Genomic DNA, 19483 nt, shown 5'->3' with positions numbered 1-19483 from the left:
TTCCCAAAAATTACACACTGATTCCATTTATATGAAACTCCAGAAAATACAACCTGATCTATAGTGACAGAAAGCAAATCAGTGATTACTTCCAGATAGGGACCAGAAAGAAGGATTACAAAGGAGGATAAGGAAATTTTTAAAGGCTATGACTATGTTCACCATGTTGACTATGGTGATGACTTTAAAGGTGTATATATAAGCCAAAACATGTCAAGTATGTTTAAATATGTACAATTTACTGTGCATCAATTATACTTAATAAAAATGTTTCCCGAAAAATCTAACCTATAAAAAGGACCTAACAAAAATGAAATCTTACTTATTGCTTTATGTGGTAAATACACAAAGTAATGACCTCTTTGTACAGCCAAAGAAAACTCATAAATTTACTTACAAAAGGGCTTCAAAGTTTCTCTTATTTTATGCCTGGCTTCCCTTTGCAAAACAAATTAAAAGAGACATAAGGACTGCTAAATTGTGATAAGATTATTTACTGGTGCAAAGCAAGTCTCACAGCTGGCTGATTAAGATTTATGAAAGAAAAACTATTTATTTATTTATTTATTTTTGGACAAAGAGTCTCGCTCTGTTGCCTGGGCTAGAGTGTCGTGGTGTTAGCCTAGCTCACAGCAACCTCAAACTCTTGGGCTTAAGCAATCCTTCTGCCTCAGCCTCCCAAATAGCTGAGACTATAGGCATGTGACACCATGCCCAGCTAATTTTTTCTATTTTTAGTTGTTTGGCTAATTTCTTTCTATGTTTAGTAGAGACGGGATCTCGCTCTTGCTCAGGCTGGTCTCAAACTCCTGACCTCAAGCAATCCTCCCGCCTCAGCCTCCCACAGTGCTAGAATTACAGGCGTGAGCCACCGCGCCCGGCCAGAAAAACTATTTAAAAAGCAAACAGAAGACCTCAACAAAACAATCTGTTATCATGTAGTGTAAAGGCAAAGTTTATAATTTAGGATAGATCCAAAGGGCATTAAAGAAATCATACCAGCAAGCATTTATACAGGTGTTAGTATACAGTCTATATATACAGTGGGCTGAACACTTTTACCTGCATTATCTCATAACAACTCTTGAAATATTATTGCTGTTTCAATTTTACATATGGGTACTGAGGCTCCGGATACTTGAGGAACTTCCCCAATGACCCATAGCTAGCAAGTGGTAGCACCAAGTCTTGAACCTACATCTAACTCCAAAGCCATACGTTTAAAAACTATACTGTGGTTCATAATGATGACCATGAGGCATCAAGCAAAGGTTAAGTTGTGTTTAGTAAAACTATATGTAAAAAGAGAAGAATGTGACCAATCTTAGAAAGATTTTCATAAAAATAATTGAAGAGATTGAGATAGCTAAACCAATAAATTTCAGTTATATAGAAAATACCCTTGTGACAATGCCAAAAACATTAGGTGTTACAGTCTAAATTCTACTTCCTTCAACTACCTTATACGATGTCTATTTATGACTATCATTTTTCTTTTAAAAAGCCAAAAAGATTCAAATAAACATACCTGATTGTCTGAATAAGAAAGCTGCCTATTGGTTTCCTTCTGCGAGGTCCTACTGCCCAGAATGGCTCCAAAACTACCAGACCCCTGAGAAGGTTTCATGGCTGATGACAAAAAAAAAAAAATTCCCAAATCACTCACTGTAATAAAAGATTTATCATTATTATTTTAGATAATATTGAAGAACTGGAACAGCAGGAAAAAGATAAAGTAAATCAAAGTGCCTATTAACCAATTCTTTCTGATAAAATATACATCTGATATATAGTAACTAAAATTTAGAGCTAGAATCTCAACAAAAAAATTAAATAACACAATAATCTGAAAAAAAATTTAATAGGATAAAATTCACAAAGCAAAAACAAAATGTCTGTCTAAAAGTGCATCCAGAAAGAAAAAGAAAAAAAGAAAATGCCAGAAATTCTCCTCTATAAATACTTAGTAATTAACACTATGGAAAAGTTTGTCACTGTGTATCGATGGCATGTACACTAACACTGGATGCCAAGGAAACATGTCAGAAACAGTGACAGGCATATATCGCTAATAACATATACTCCAAAGCATTCTTTACAAGTAAAAGTTTATCAAGCAGAATAAATGGCTTCTACTGCAAAGAAATTACTGTTGGTTTAAAGAACATTCAAGGCACTGTATAAATATGAATTTGTATGCTTTAAAAATATTTTACACTTTAATTTGGTTAGCCAATTTCCCATTGACAATCATTTGGAATGTTTTTAACTTTTCAAAATTGCAAACAATGCTTAATATCCTTTCACATATCTTCTAGTAATGGATTTTTTTTGGATAAACTACTTAGAATAACAATTGCTGGGTTAAAGGACATACAATTTTAAACTAAATTGACATTATCACATATTCCTCAAAAAAAAATCTCTAAGCTCCTACTAAGTACATGAGAGTTTATCGCCTCTGCTCATACTGTTGCCAATGTGATAGTAAGAAACTGAGTTTAATTATTGGTAAAGTTGAGAATTTTTCATTATAATAGCCATATATTTTTCTTCCTGAATTTCCTATTTGCAATTTTTTGTCCATTTCTCTACTGGGTTGTCTTTTTTCTTACAAATTTGCAAAATAGGTCGTTTTATATTCACGGTGTTAACTCTGTCACTCTGGCTGATATTTTCTTCATCTTTTTTTCCTTGTTGCAGAGATTATCTAAATTTTTTTACAAAGTCTAAGTTATCAATCTGTTCCTCTATTTATTGTAGTTTTTATGTAATACCCAGAAAGGTCTTTTCCATCCAAAGATTATGTTAAAATCCACTCTCCTCTTTTAATAATACTTCTATCATTTTCACATGCATTTTTAATATTTTATGTTTTTATATTCAAATCTCTGGGATCGATGTGAAATCTAATTAGATGAAAGGACATAAGGATCCAGCTTCACTATCTTCTTAAAATGGTTGGTTAGTTGTCCTATTTTTGAATAACACTGTCAAATATTAGTCTTTTTTCCACTGATTCAGAATGTCACACTTACCATATATTAAATGTCTTATACTTTTCCAAGTATTTTTATATTCATTACATTACTCTGGTCTCTTCAGAGTATATGATATCATCTTTGGGCAACTAAGGCAACTAAACCCAAGATTAAAATGGCTTGTCCAAGATTATAGAATGAGTTGGAATTAAGCCCACAGCTAGCTACTCTAATAACAGCAATGATTTACTGAGCGCTTAGCATGTGAAGTCATGCTTTACATTTATGGGCACTCGTTCTTTAAAAAGACCCGAAATTAGGGTGACATAACCTTCATTATAGAGATAAGGAGACTAAAACTGTTAAGTAACTTGAATAAAACCACACAGGAAATAATAAGCAGAGCTAGAATTTCAAACCAAATCTGTTTAGGTCTACAGCCTCTATTTTTCCATTATGCCATGTTGTTCAAACTTCGGTCGCCAGACAATATACTGTGCTTTCCATTTCAAGTGTATTTAAAGACATCCTTTTCAATTCTTAAGACAGTGATTCAATTACTATTACGGGTATAATGGGATAAAACAAAAACAGCAATATAGACATAGTCCCTGACATAGTCTAAGAATTTTAAATAGTACTCAATTTCTTCATTCTAAAATTCTTTATACTTTAAGCCAGGTTTAAGGAAAAAAAAGAAAAAAGTAATAAAATTCAATAGTTTAATAAACTGACATAGCTCAGATTTAGTGGCATGAACAAATGAGTAGGTACTAAATGTCAAACAACCACAAAACGGTTTTATTTTACAAGGAGAACAGCATGTCAAATGGAGAAATTAAATACAACCAAGGTAGCACTGCTACCTTCATTTTCTAATGTTTTTAATGTGTTATATTTACGTTGGAAAAACTCAAGTAATAGTTTGTCAACTATAAAATGTTAGTAAATATTGACAACAGCTAGAGATGAATAGTGGAAAACTTTTTTTTTTTTTTGAGAAAAAGCATAAAATTTATTTGACATGTACACAGGGAGAACCACAAAGCAATTACTCCTGAAAACTCATTTTCAAATTAACAGATTATTCCTAAAAAGATGCCTATCAATACATTTTTGCAGCTAGGCACAGTGATTCACGCCTATAATCTTAGCACTGTCGGAGGCTGAGGCAGGAGGATTGTTTGAGCCCAGGAGTTTGAGACCACCCTGGGCAACATAGCAAGACCCCATCTCTACAAAACAATTAAAAAAAAAATTAGTCGGGCACACCTAGCTTCTTGGGAGGCTGAGGCAGAAGGATCACCCAGGAGTTTGAGGTTGCAGTGAACTATGATCACACACCACTACACTCTAGCCTGAGTGACAGAGCAAGACTCTGTATCTAACGACAAAAAAATCAGAACACATTTTAAATGAAAGGGGTTAGGGGGGAGACAGGAACATGATCATACTGATTTTTTTTTATAGGACTCATTTTCACAACCTTAGCTATAAATTTCATATACATAGGCAAGTCCCTAAGATTTATGTAACAGGTAACTTCCCAATTGTAACTTTTTTCTTCTTCTGAGATAGGATCTTGCTCTATTGCCCAGGCAAGAGTGCAGTAGTGTCATCATAGCTCACTGCAACCTCAAACTCCCTGGCTCAAGCAGTCCTCCTGCCTCAGCCTCCCAAGTAGCTGGGACTACAGGTGTACACCACAATGCCTATCCCTGAACTGTAACCCTCTTCCTTTTTCTAGTCATATTCTTTTTGGAATCTTAAGGGTTTTCTACATATAAAATCAAGTTATCTACAAATAGAAATGATTTTACTTCTTCCTTTCTAATTTGGATTCTGTTATTTCTTTTTCTTGCCTAACTGCTTTAGCTAAAGCTTCTAGTACTAAATTGAATACAAGTGGCAAGAACAGGTATCCTTGCCTTGTTATTGATCTTAGAGAAAAAGCTTCCAGTTTTTCATTATTGACTATGATGTTAGCTATGAGTTTTTCATATATGGCCTTTATTATTTTGAGGTAGTTTCCCTTTACTCCTAGTTTGTTGAGTGTTTTTTCACTATGAAAGGATGCTGAACTTTGTCAAATGCTTTTTCTACAACAATTGAAATGATAATGTGGTTTTTGTCCTTCATTCTGTCAACGTAGTGTATCACACAGATTAATTTTCATATGACGAACCATCCTTGCATTCTAGAAATCCCACTTGCATTAATGTGCTGTTGAATTCAGTTCACTAGTATTTTGTTGGACTTTTACATCAATACAATATTCATGAGGAATATTGGTCTGTAATACAGTCATATTCTTTTTTTTTTTAAGACAGGGTCTTGCTCTGTTGCCCAGGCTATAGTGCAGTAGTGTCATCATAGCTCACTACAATCTCAAACTCCCAGGCTCAAGCAGTTCTCTTGCCTCTGCCTCCTGAGTAGCTGGGACTAGAGGCATGCATCACCATGCCCTGCTAGTTTTCCTATTTCTTATAGAGATGGAGTCTCACTCTTTCTCAAGCTGGTCTCAAACTCCTGGCCTCAAGCAATCCTCCCACCTCAGCCTCCCAAAGTGCTAGGATTACAGCCATGAGCCACCACATCCAGCCTAGTCATATTCTTTTAAAATTAATAATGTTAGACCCTGGGACAATTAGTGCTCACCTGCATGAAGTCTGTTTTGATGGACTGCATCTAGAAACAACCTCATTTCCTCTGCATCCTTACTTGGTACTTTGTCAATAGACAAGAAACTGTTATCTTGTAGAGTTAACATCAGGCGGCTTTGTTTTGTTCCACTGGGTCGAAGCACCACATTTTTAATGTTATTACTCAGCTGATCAAGACAAAAGGGAAATTATCTTATCATCAAAAGCATATGATAACAAAGTATCATTTGTATAATGAATACTAAACTTTATACTTTCCAAGTTACATATCTCACTCTTACCCATAGTAATTTAATTTTTTTCAACCAAAAGGAGTTTCCATTTCTTGATACATTTAATCAAAGATTTACCTTTTAGGAGATGCAAACACATCCACTAAGTCTTCACTTAATGTCATCAATTGGTTCTAAGAAACTGCAAGTTTAAGCAAAAGGACATATAGCAGGTCCTCGAATAACATAATTTCCTTCAATGTCATTTCATTATAACATTGATAGGGAAAAAAACCGGTTTTATTATCCACCATTTCACTTAAAGTCAGTTTTCAAGAACCTATCAATGATGTTAAGTGAAGACTCTACTATTATTAATAAAATTCATCTTACAGAGTAATCCTCACACTTTTGATCTTATTAGGGAATCTCACATTTTCAAATATAGTTGTAGAGGATAAAAAGTAGTGAGTAAACACTAATTTTCAGAGCCTAGATAGGCATGCCATTACCAGCTTAGAAAACAAAATTGGATTAGAGTCTTTTCTTTCTTTTTAAACAAAAACGTATATGATATTTGGCGTTTAGGTACCTGCAATGTAAAAGTATATATTAATCCAAGCTACAATCCTGAAAAGAATTCCAAACTCTCAAAAACACATAAAAAATAAGCCTTTAACAGTATAAGAACATGTCTTTTTTTCTTTAACTGTCTAAGCAGACTCACTTAACTTTCATTCAATCAAAAGATCCTGTGCATGCTGGAATTCTCCTAGTTTACTAATACCCCTCCCCAGAACTTATTCAAGCATTCATCTTAGAGCAGACTCTCCTAGATGTTGGAAATGTGCTATGAAGCAGTAACTTTAACTTTTGCTTAAATGAAATTTTTCCAAGGCTATATTAATAAATCTTATAGTTTATGATCTAAATAATTCCTACAGTCAGGCAGCCTATTGTCTAATGTTCTCTCTCAGCAGGCATACATAAAGGTTTCTAAAGCTGCCTTTTGCTGAAGACATATCCTCCAAACAGCACAAAGTAATATTTTCATAATTTTTACATAACCATGAAAAACAATTTTAACAGTTTATATTAAAATTTTAAATTATGTTTGGGAAGTGAAGCTTTTTAGCTTTAAATTAGGTCTTAAAATAATGTCCTTCAGTAGAAATTTTTTACAAAAACACAATAACTAGTTTTAGAGGTTTTAACTCCAAAATATTTAAATGAGCAGTTTAGCATGCAAAATGAAAACAGATAACATAAAGGCATTATTTCAGTCAATTTACCACTTTTTAAATATTAAAGCTAAATATAACAAGAAAAGTTTATTCTTTAACACACAAGATGAGAATAATCTTGACCTTGATTACTTCAACTACTGGAAAAGCCCATCCAGCCCCACAATTTCAGTAACTGCCCATATGGTAAAGACTCCCAACTCTTTCTGTATCTTAAATCCAGACCTCTCTGTTGGAGCTCCTCCAGTCCTGTTTACTTTCTGAATGCCTAATAACTCAGATAACTCACCTCTCCCAATACTCACACTACAATTCTCCCCCTGCTTCCTATCACAGAAGATATAAAAGGGACTGTCACCCACTCAGAAACTTGGGTATCTCCTCATACTATTTTCTTCCTCAACTCTCAAATCTAATGTTTTCTTGAAATTTCTTCCTCCTCTTGCTTCTTCCCATACCTTTTCCTTTGTTTAGGACTTTCATCCTTCATCTAAATTCCCACAATAACCTCCTACATGTCCTTCTTATTCTCCTACTATCTGCTAAAATAAAGTCATCTGCCTAACCCCCAAAGGAATATGAATTTGAGATCCTTGGCTCCAAAGAACCCGAACTTCCATTATGACAAACAAGAAACATCAAGATCTAGTTCCTACCTAGCTATTCAGCCTCTATTTCTGCCACTCACTCCCGACTGTCCATTTATTTTAAAATAACTTTCTGGTCCCTGAGTGTTGATTCACACTTGCATGTTTTGTCCATGTATGGAAATCACTTCCACCTTTATCTCCACTATGTTTAGCAAACTCTTATTTATCCTCTAAATTTTTCTAGCACAAACCACTTGCTTATGTTACTTTAGTATCTCTGAAATATTTTTATAGCTGAGAATGTATTTGGTTACTCATAAGTTTGAGGGGAATAATGTCTCATTCAACTCTGTACTCTTAGCTCTCAGCACAGTAACCTGTAGATGGTTAATAAGTGAATGTTGAATGTAAACTGATCTAGAACTGAGATGAGGCTGGAATTGCAGGTCACACTCCTAAAGGTCTATGTGTGCTGAAGTATTTGAATATTTCCTCTATGCCAACTTGGACTGAGGACTGAAAAGAATGAGCCACAGCCAGGTGCAGTGGCTCAAGCCTGGAATCCCAGCATTTTGGGAGGCTGAGGCAGGAGGATCATTTGAGGCCAGAGTTTTGAGACCGGCATGGGCAATACGGTGAGACCTCATCTCTGCAAAAAATAAGAAAAATCAGCCAGGCATGGTAGCGCATGCCTGTAGTCCCAGTTACAGGAGGCTGACACAGGAGGACTGCTTGAGTCTAGGAGTTCAAGGCTGCAGTGACCTGTGGTCACATCACTGTACTTCAGCCTGGGTGACAGAGTAAGACCCTATCTCAGAAAAAAAAAAAAAAAAGAGTCTATTTGGAAAAATCTTTCTTTTGTTGAGAAAAGTAATTAGATATATGTATGTGACAAACTACTATTGTTTCCATCACCACCTCCAACTTATTTAAAAACACCTTTGATATATGATACCATAACAATTTATTTTCACAGTTCAAAAGCAAAGACAAATGGATACTTTATCTCAGATCAGGTTCTCAAGCATAAAGTTACATATTGTTCAATAGACTATTTTAGTTCAGAAAGAATATTACACTTTTATATGATCTAATTGACAAATGCAAGATCCTACACTGCAAAAAATGTAACACATTATGTTCTCAAGTTCAATTTATAGCAAAATAAGTAACTCTTGGTTGCATAAGAAAAGCACCATAGATGTGAAAACAAAATTAACTAGTTTTTGCAATGATAAAATGAGGATCCTTCAAAAGTTTACAGTTAGAAGAAAATACCTATGAAGATAACCTTGAACAATCATCCTTGTATGATCCATACCACAAACTTTGGCAGGATTATCTAGGAAGCAGACATTGGCTTTTAGAAGATACTAATAAATCCTGTTAAAAACTAACACTAAATAGTGATGAATCCATCATATATGTTAAGAAAAAAAGGAATAACTAAAGTTATCCAAATGTGGTTTTTAAAATAGCTTAGATATAGTGTGTCCAAACTCTTCTCAGCTTCCTCCTATCAGTTTTCTTTACAATTACGGTGACTATTTCCTGCTCTTTATCATAAGCCAGTAACAATGCTGCTGAATAATTCATAAAACATGTACACAAAAGTATTAGTGTCCTGGAAATAAGAAGCAAGAAATATTAGTATTAATCTAGAACGAGTATTGTGATGTGTACTATGGTACAGAACACCTATTTACTAAAGGATCTGATTCAAGATCTATTCTAAATCAAAGTTTGGTAATACCTGAAATATTCTTGGAATTCCTCCAGTATTGTAGTGAACTATTAGGCTGACTTTATTCTCTTTTTCCACAATTTCAAAGGATCCTTCTTTCCATTTTGTAATCCCAGTCTGCATACTTCGGATTCTGATAGGACCATGTATCTTCAGAGGAGACATATTTTCTTTAAAAATAAATTGCTTCTAGCCAAATTAAAAAGCAAAAATACACCTTCACTTGATAGGTTCTAAGGAAGAAAAATAAGATAGTAAGTTACAATTTTCTAGTGATTAAAATAATTTCTAACCATGTTTAATTTCTTCTGTACATCCTCCCTTCTTTGCCATGTGTCCAGTATCTAAATTCTACATTTTGTACCATTCACAACCACACTGCTGCCACTAAAGACATGCCAATTAGGAATAAGAAAGATTCCATTCTCAATGTGACTGCATTCACCATTAAAGTCTTGATTCTTCCTTCATGAATGGTAACGGGTCTTACATTTCAAATATAAGTAAAAAAGTATTTTCAGTCATCTGATTCCACGTCTTAGAACGGAGTTCCTCCCAAAACATCAAAGTATATCACCAGATGATTCCTTCTAACAGTCAGCAGTCTAAGCATATCTATATGTATAGACAACATTAAATATATAAAAAATTTAAGAATAATCAATGTAGTTCAACCTTCAGAATTACAGTATTTGAGAAAATCACTTAATGTCTAGGGAAAACAAACAAACAAAAAAAAACCACCTCTCTTCCTAAGAACCACCTACTATTTATAACATTACCATTCCCAGAAAGAATCTTTACTAATTTTATCTTTCACAAATACACAGGTTTTCTGAATGAACTTTTAATACTTAAAAATGAAAAACAGTAATGATGAGATATCTAAGACTCTTCAAACTAGCTTTACCAAAAGTCAGCAAGTTGGCCGGGCGTGGTGGCTCACGCCTGTAATCCTAGCACTCTGGGAGGCCAAGGCGGGTGGATCATTTGAGCTCAGGAGTTCGAGACCAGCCTGAGCAAGAGCGAGACCCCATCTCTACTAAAAATAGAAAGAAATTATCTGGACAACTAAAATATATATATAGAAAAACTTAGCCGGACATGGTGGCGCATGCCTGTAGTCCCAGTTACTCGGGAGGCTGAGGCAGTAGGATTGTTTAAGCCCAGGAGTTTGAGGTTGCTGTGAGCTAGGCTGACGCCACGGCACGCACTCTAGCCTGGGCAACAAAGCGAGACTCTGTCTCAAAAAAAAAAAATGTCAGCAAGTTAACAGCAGAGAATATTATCAAATAGTGTGTTATATATACATAGATATGCAATCATCTAAAATTTCTAAACCAAATTTTATTTATACTATTTCCAAGCCTCTAAAAACACTGCCTCCAAAATGGATTCTTGCTTACAATTTAATAAATTAGAATTCATTAAACATTGCCTCTGCCTAAATGGCTCAACTAGAAAAGCTAGAAAAGGTAGTATATAAAGGTAAAGGATCCCAAGTATAGAAATGAGGAGCCAACTCTGTCACTTACTAATTTGTAACTTACCTTCTCAAACCACAAATTTTCCCAACCATAAAATAGGAATAGCAAATGCTAGTGCAGAATAAAATGAGATAACATATACTAGGCACTCAGCAGACAGCAACTGTTAATATTAATGAACTTAGTGTCTATTTGCTGAATTTATTCTTTATCTATAACACCTCTTTCTCCAAAGACCTCAACAAATAAGATGTTAACAGGGATTTTACCAATTCAACTGCCTATAGGGGCCAGGCAAGTGACAGAAATGACTTAGGCAGGCAAAATATGAACAACTGCTACCCAATCTAGCCAATTATTACCATGTAGAAATAGTGAGCCTGGCATAGACCATCTAATTTTTCAAGAAAATAAAGACATTCAAACTTTTAGGTAAAACTGCCCATTTTTAATGGCAGGCAATGAATTCAAATTTATTTATTTATTTTTTGAGACAGAGTGTCGCTTTGTTGCCCTGGCTAGAGTAAGTGCCGTGGCGTCAGCCTAGCTCACAGCAACCTCAGACTCCTGGGCTTAAGCGATCCTACTGCCTCAGCCTTCCGAGTAGCCGGGACCACAGGCATGCGCCACCATGCCCGGCTAATTTTTTCTATACGTATTTTAGTTGGCCAGATAATTTCTTTCTATTTTTAGTAGAGACGGGGTCTCGCTGTTGCTCAGGCTAGTCTCAAACTCCTGACCTCGAGCGATCCACCTGCCTCGGCCTCCCAGAGTGCTAGGATTACAGGCGTGAGCCACCGCGCCCGGCCTCAAATTTATTTTTAAAAGCCACAAATCAAACAAAACCCACCTGCAGGCAGGATACAGCTTGGGGGCCCCTAGTTTGAGGCCTCTGGTTACCATACAGCAAAAAACTGAGGATAAAATAAAAGAGATGTGAAAACACTTTCAAGAGTTGAAAGATGTTATGCACTGTAAGTTCTCTATTATTATTCACTCACCTCGTTAAATTTTTTTGAGTGTCTATGGCCAGAGGTTTTTGTTTTTTTTTTTTTTTTTGAGACAGGGCTAGAGTGCAATGTTGTCATCATAGCTCACTGCAACCTAAAACTCCTGGCCTCAAGCAATCCTTCTGCCTAGGCCTCCCAAAGTACTAGGATTATAGGCGTGAGCCACTGCGCCTGGCCCGGATTTAGATATTAGTATAATTTGCTGGGTATATGAATCCATCAAAAGAGTCCATTACTGCTTATGGAACTGTCTGTTAACATGACATTTCCCTCAAACTAGTAACTCTACAGAAATTTGGGACAGCAATGTATATTTGTAAAACATTTTTTTGCAAATAATTATTTGTGGCTTCATTGTTTGGGTATGTCCTTGAAGTTGTTTTTCTACTCTGCCTCTCAGCACTACAAGAATACATGGTTCCTCTCCTAACCCAGTTTCCCATGCCAAAAACATGAGAGTTGTCTTTGACTTCTTTCTTGATGATTATTGGTACTGGATTGGATATGGAAGGTGAGAGAAGAGTCCTGTTAATTCTACCTCCACATACCTTTCAGATAGCTTTATAACAACCTGTAGATCAAATCATATCATGTTCGTTCTTAGCATCATTCAGTGGCTCTCCACTGTCCTCACAATAAAATCTAAACACATTAACATGACATAAAGGCCCTTCATGATCTAAGCCCTGCTTACCTCTCTATTCCCAATAAGCTCCCCAAATCCAGCTACTAGAGCTACTTATATTAATAGTTTCCCCAAAAAAGTCATGTTTTCATGCCACTATACCCTTGCACACACTGTGGTCATGTCTAGAGGATTTTTATGTATTCTTCCCATCCCCAACCCTCCTTAAATTCTTCTCCTAGATCTAAAGTCAAAGCTCACCTTAGATGTTACCCTCTTTAAGAAGCCTTTCCTAATTTCCTTTCACTTGTTCTCTCCCCGTAGCCATAGTGAGACTATTTAAATCATTCTCTACCCTCCTGTTGTACTCTGTGCTATTTATCACACTATAATAAACTGTTTGTTTACCTCTTTGTCTCTATCTAGACTCTGCTATTTGAATACAAGGAATATGTTCTTTAAGCTCTGCATCCCCATTAAGACAGTGTCTGACACACAAGAAACAGAAACTTATTGTTCAAGAATAATGAACAAATCAGCACTACCAATTTTATTCAATTTGCCGTTAAAATATACAACAGCAGATACTAGAATCATAAATCTCTTTTATTTGGCCAATATAAGGTTATATTTACTAAGCTCTTTTCGAGAGTATTGCTATACACTATATTACACATAACTCATCTTTTGAAGACACATTTAGGTTTTTTCTATGTGCACATGAACTTCTCCACTAAATGCTGTTATCGTATCTTGTTAAGAAAAATCATTTATGACGAATAACAATACGCAGTTACAAAATGCATTATTAAAAAAATTAATGCCCAAACTGGGATTCATGTTATCGATTGCTTAATAAAGAAACTTTACAGTATGAGTCATATCTCTTGTCAAAATCCCTCATCTTTCTTTAAATGTTATTATTGGTCAGGGTGGCAAAATAAAAGGGAATACAAAACCCCATTATCTGAGTATCTACCTTATATACCAAAAGGAAAACAAAAGCTATTGACCTTAAATTACTCCAATAAAACATATTATTACAAAATGACATTAATCAATAAAGTTTAGCAATAAAGATTTTTAAAGTTTAAACTACATGAGAAATAAAAAATGTTATTGGTTACTTCTGTTTGTTTCTATCTAATTCTCCATGCATTTCAAACATTTTGATGCAGAGCTTTGGTTAACTGTATAAAATTAGATATTGAACATTTTCTTAACCATTTCTATTAGCAACCTCTATTTCTTCTAAGAAAAAAAGCCTAAAAGATGAAGACATAAAATTGATAGAGCATAATAAAACTTTTTCTTAATTCCTCAATTTAGTCCATTATCTGCTTTTGTACTAAATGAATTAACAATATCTACTTTTGTTCATTCATTAAATTATCAGGGCTTGCCCTTCTTGGTTAAAAGAAAAAAAAAAAAAAACTAAGTTTCCTTTGCAGTACAAAGCATGATCCAGTAACAGTTAAACTTTCTATGAACCTAAGACAAAGACAATAGGTTTCCCTGAACTCTGTAATGCTACTTCTCTTACTAAAGCAAAATTGGGAAGACAAAGGATTATTAAAATGAATTATTCTTCAAGTATGTGCAAAAAAATTTCCCTTTCCCTAAATTTCTTCATAATTATTAAAGTTACTGTTCAACTTTGAGCACTCCATGAAAAAGCAATCAATAATTAATAATATTGGCAAAAATGTTTCTCTACTCTGCACATTTATTTAAATGCTCACATTTTAGGTACTGCTTTGAAAACATTCTTATCCAGAGGGCGTTCTGTGATAAAGAAAGCATGCGAAAGCATAAAACTATTATTACAAAATAAACACAGAAAACTTTCAATTCTTGTCAGTTTGCATACTCTGGTTAACTGATATCTAAAACAAAACTATTACTTACTTTTCAGTGACTTTTACTGAAAAACCATACGTAGTAACAATTCACCTTTATTCTGATCCTTGTCCCAAAGGCAGAGCACTCCTCTTGGGGAACTACTCATATTCTGCAGTTATGCCGGTTCTCTGGAAGCCATCAATTCACCTAAAGAAAATATAAATATGCCTTTAAAAGAATCCAATATAGAAAACTAAAACTTAAAAGAAAGAAAAGCGATCATTTATGTGACAAAGATTAACCCCTTGATTATTTATAAACCACTGATTATCTTAATGAAAATATTTAAAGTATGATGTGCAACATACACATATACACACACACACACACAAATGATCATCAGAACTTTAAGAATGTACCTGCTGTGCAAAATGAAGGACTACAGAAAGCCTGCCCCTTGAGCAACTTGCAGTCTTGGTTTACTTATTCTTGCTACATTTTGAAACTAAGAAGTCAGTGAAAGAGTACATCCTTTGTTGACTTTATACACATTGTTACATAATGATGTCTCAAGTCTTAAAACACCAATTCCATGTGCTGATAAAAATTTCAAAAGGTGGGTAAACTTGGTGCTTTCACTTTTCTTTCAAAACTAACTTTCATAGCACTGCAGGATGACTATAGTTAACAATAATTTATTATATGTTTTCAAATAACTAGAAGAGAGGCTTTTTAATGTTCCCAACAGAAAGAAATGATTAATGTTTGAGGTGACGGATATGCTAATTATCCTAATTTGATCATTATACATTATATACATGTTTCAAAATATGTACCCCATACATATTTACAACTATTACATGTCAATTAAAAACAATAATAATAAATGGAATTTATTTCAAAAAAAAAAAAACAACAACTAACTTTCATGGGTTTGTTTCTCAAATTTGGGCTTCTCTAGGCCTGATCCCTGAAGTTCTACCCAAAATCCCTTTACTGTCTACTTGAATGCTACAATGTCAACTTTAAACTCATTTGTTTATATAATAAAAAATCATCTGTTGAGCTACTCCAATTTGAAGGCACTGCGGTAGGAGTAAAATGTGAAGATGATACAGTCCTTTCCTCATTAAAGGGCTGCTAGCCTTCCCTACTTTTGTCCTTCTACCATCATGTAGGCAAGAAATCTTAGCATCAGCTTTAACCTCATTCTCATCGATCCAAATCCCCCCCAGTTTCTCCATAGCTACTACCCTAATTCAACAATTTATCACTTTGCCATCATCTCACCCAATATTTATTACACAACATTTACTTAGCACACTGCTAAGTGCCATAAATGCATTATTTCATTTAATTTTCACAGTAATCCCAAGGGATTTTTATGATCTCTTATTGCATAGATAAGAAAACTGAGGTTTAGAGAGATTAATTTATGCATAGTCAGTAAGAGATAAAGCTATGTCAAATGCCAGAATCTACATTCTTAACTACTACCACAGTTCATCCTCATCAATGAATTGCAGCAATTCCTTTCCAGCCTCCATTCTCTCAGGATTTTGCCACCAATGATCCTTTACACTACAATATCCTTTCTAAAGAACTATTCTTTTTATCTCTTACCAAATAAAGTATGCACTAGTTGTCTCCTTAACTTTCTCCCTGAAGTGGGGCAGAAAGGGGCACAATATACGTGATATAGAACTTGTGTATTCCAACAAAATAACAAGCACTTATTAACAGCTGAATACTTGTTATTGATGCTAATTCTCCTCTATCTAGAAAATAAATTTAAATGCTTGTGTTGGCATTCATACACTTCCTACTTTTTATTATGTTTTTCAACACAAATCCTATTCCACATATATAAAAATTGTTAAATTTCTAATGTTTTCTTCCCCATTCTCCAACAACTGACTTAAACATGAAATCTTCACTGGTCTCACAGTTTAACCTGCTGTTAAATATATAAACCACTACTCTGATTTGCAACGCCTTTCTTTTCTTAAAAAAAGATCCATAAAACAAATGTACAAAGGAGATAAAATTAGTGTTGTGACTGAAAAAGGGAAGTTGACCTAGATAAAGTTTATCACCAATTCAAAGTGTCTAAAGTCTGAATGGTTATAAGACATAAAATGGGTAAAAGTATCCAAAGCTGGAAAACTGTTTTTTTCTTATGTATCCCTTAATTTTTCTGCAGGATGTGTTTGTCGTAAGATGACAAGAATACCAGTAAGCTGGTGCTTCGAAAAGACACGATGCTTCTTACAGCAAGTTCCAGTTTACTTAGTCACTTAACAAATTCTCAAAAAATAAAAATGAAATAGATACTAGCTTATATTCTAGTAGGAGACAGACTTCAATAATCACATAAATAAATATATAATTACAAGTTCTGAAAAATAATATAAAGTAAGATACAGGGCATGACAACACAAGATTTAAGACTTTGGGGTATAGGGTAGAGAACATCAAGAGAAGGCTTCTCTGGGAAAGTACCAGTTAAGCTGAAAATTGCAGCATGAGTTGATTGGTGGATGGCGGCGCTGGAATAATCCAGGCAAACAGCATGTGCAAAGTCCCTGAAGTGGAAAATAACTTGGCATGACTAAGGAAATTAAAAGCAGTGTAGCTGGAGTTTAGTGAGACAGAGGAGGAGGGTACAAAATGAAGCTAGTGACAAGAACCATGTTGTACAGAGCCTTGTGAACCACAGTAAGGATTTTGATTTTTATCCTAAATGTAATAAGCACTTAGCAACGAGAAATCCACTGAAGGGTTTCAAGCAAAGAAATATGTTACAGCTGAACAGAGAAGTGATATAGTTAGTTTGAGTTTGGGGAGGAGAGTGAAAAAGAACAAGAATGTAAGAATATAGGGCAGCCAGATAGGAAAGTATTGACGTTGTTCAGCTTATAACAATTACAATAATTAATGCTTACTGACCATTTAATGTATGCCATGTGCTTACAATGGTTACCTCATTTAATCCTCATAACAATCCAATGAGGTGGAAATTTTTAGTATTCCCATTTCACAAATGAGAATACTGGGAGCCAGAGTGATCAAGTCTAGGTGAAAGAGGACTGTAGCTTGAACAAGAAAAGTGATAGTGAAGATGTACAGAAATAGATTCAAGACATGTATTGGAAGTAGCACAGATAGAACTTGGAGAGGGTATGGATACATGGGATGAGAGGAGTCAAGAATGTCTCTCCAGTTTCTAGCCTGTGTAACTAGATAAACGGATATGCCACTTAATGAAATGGAACACTGGAGGAGAAAGAGTTTGGGTATGGAGAGGAAGATCAAGACTTTGGTATTAGATATGTTATATTTGAAATTCCTGAGAAAAATAACAAGTTGAGATGTCAAGCAGACAGTTGGTTATTTAGATAAGGAGCTGAAAACAAAAGGAACAAGCTAGAAATAAAAATTCTTTGGTCATCAATATATAGGTGGAATTTAAATCTTAGGGAAGGCTGAGTGTGCTGGCTCATGCCTGTCATCCTAGCACTCTGGGAGGCCAAGGTGGGCGGATCGTTTGAGCTCAGGAGTTCGAGACCAGCCTGAGCAAGAGCGAGACCCTGTCTCTACTAAAAAAATAGAAAGAAATTAGCTGGACAACTAAAAATATATATAAAAAAAAAAATTAGCCGGGCATGGTGGCGCATGCCTGTAGTTCCAGCTACTTGGGACGCTGAGGCAGGAGGATTGCTTGAGCCCAGGAGTCTGAGGTTGCTGTGAGCTAGGCTGACGCCATGGCACTCTAGCCCAGTAAACAGAGTGAGACTCTATCTCGAAAACAAAATAAATAAATAAATAAATACATAAATCTTAGGGAGGAACAGAAAAGACCTAGCAATGAACCCAAATATTCATTTTACGGCATCAAACATCTCTAAGCCAACTGATTACTTTTATGTCGCTGGGTTTTCCAGCCCCACTTCAATTTTACCTTTCAGCAGAGTGCAACACTCCGATGACTTCTTTCATTTCTTGCAAGACTCATCTTTCTTTATTCAGTTATTAAACGTGAAGAATCTCTCAATGCTCCATCCTAGGCTCCCTTCTGTTCTAGCACTATGCTCTCTTTAGGCAATTTCATCTACATCCATAGCTTCGATGATTACCAATATGCCAGATGACATACATATATAGGAATCTATGTATCCAGCCCAGAACTCTGCTTGGCTCTCCAACCCAGTCTATCCTACTTGACATCCCCTGTCACATATCTCTTCCAGTTAGACTTGTCAGGCATTGCCACCCCAATAAAGGTGTTTACAGAACTGAAATTTTAAGAGGACTACCACAAAGCCACCCATAGGACAACTCTCCAGAATAGAAGACTTTTGTAATCAATTACCATTTCCTTTCTTGAATCATGGCTTAAAATAGATAAACCTGACAACCTGAACTGATGGCTAGAAATGAGGAACGAAAAGCATGACAAAAATATAATCCACGCCTTTTAGTGAGGGATGGTTGAGAAAAAGAAAGTGAAACATACTCAGGAGAGTGAATGAGTATCGTATCCAAGGCCTGACAGATGTGCGGCAAGGAAATTCACATGAAGAGACAGCAGGCCTTAGTAGGGGGCAAGTGGCGTACGACGACAGTCCCAGAGAAAAGGCGCCAGGTTCAGGTTTTGGAGGGAGCGAGTGACAGCAAAGACCAGGGCAAAGGAGAGGGAAAGGCAGGGGGCGCGGGTAACACCCAAGTAGAGTACCTGTGAGGCCGGGGAAGCGTCGAGGGGTTGGGGGCGGGCTGAGCAGCAGCGGTGCGAACTCCAGGAGAGTGAACGCCGAGTGGGCGGATCGCACGGGGGAGGAGGGGTGGGGAAAACGACTCAATGGAGAAGCTACCCTGGCCCGCCTTACCTGAGCCTGAGGGTCCGGCACCCCCGGACAGGCCTGCCGAAAGCCCGCGCGGAAGCGGAGGAACTGGGAATAAAGAGAAAAGGGACGCCGAGCCCGAAAGAACGAGACCGCTCGCTCCCCCAGTCAGGGAGAGCGGCTGATGGCGGGAACTGTGACCACACGCAAACACGCACGCACGCACGCACGCACACTAGACGCG

General features: G+C 35.9%; 1 protein-coding gene across 6 annotated transcripts in view; it reads right to left on the bottom strand.

Moving 5' to 3' along the window:
- The window catches only part of USP37 (ubiquitin specific peptidase 37), an 89491-nt gene extending 70025 nt beyond the window's left edge, over window positions 1-19466 (bottom strand). For 2 of the 6 annotated variants that reach the window (XM_045560088.1, XM_045560091.1), the window contains exons 1-6: window positions 19285-19462; window positions 14465-14605; window positions 11772-11835; window positions 9444-9667; window positions 5640-5811; window positions 1529-1629 (exon numbers count right to left, since the gene is read on the bottom strand). In XM_045560088.1, coding sequence (XP_045416044.1) covers window positions 1529-1629; window positions 5640-5811; window positions 9444-9599 — 429 coding nt within the window. In that variant the 5' untranslated portion in view covers window positions 9600-9667; window positions 11772-11835; window positions 14465-14605; window positions 19285-19462. Of the gene's footprint in view, window positions 1-1528; window positions 1630-5639; window positions 5812-9443; window positions 10173-11771; window positions 11836-14464; window positions 14606-19284 lie in introns of those variants that run through there. The other 4 variants (XR_006736972.1, XM_045560090.1, XM_045560089.1 and 1 more) reach the window with 4 other exon arrangements.
- Between the last annotated feature and the right edge of the window lie 17 nt (window positions 19467-19483).

This window comes from Lemur catta, chromosome 8, assembly GCF_020740605.2.
Source record: "Lemur catta isolate mLemCat1 chromosome 8, mLemCat1.pri, whole genome shotgun sequence".
Classification (NCBI taxonomy): Eukaryota; Metazoa; Chordata; class Mammalia; order Primates; family Lemuridae; genus Lemur; species Lemur catta.
This window is presented reverse-complemented; position numbering and strand designations above follow the sequence as displayed.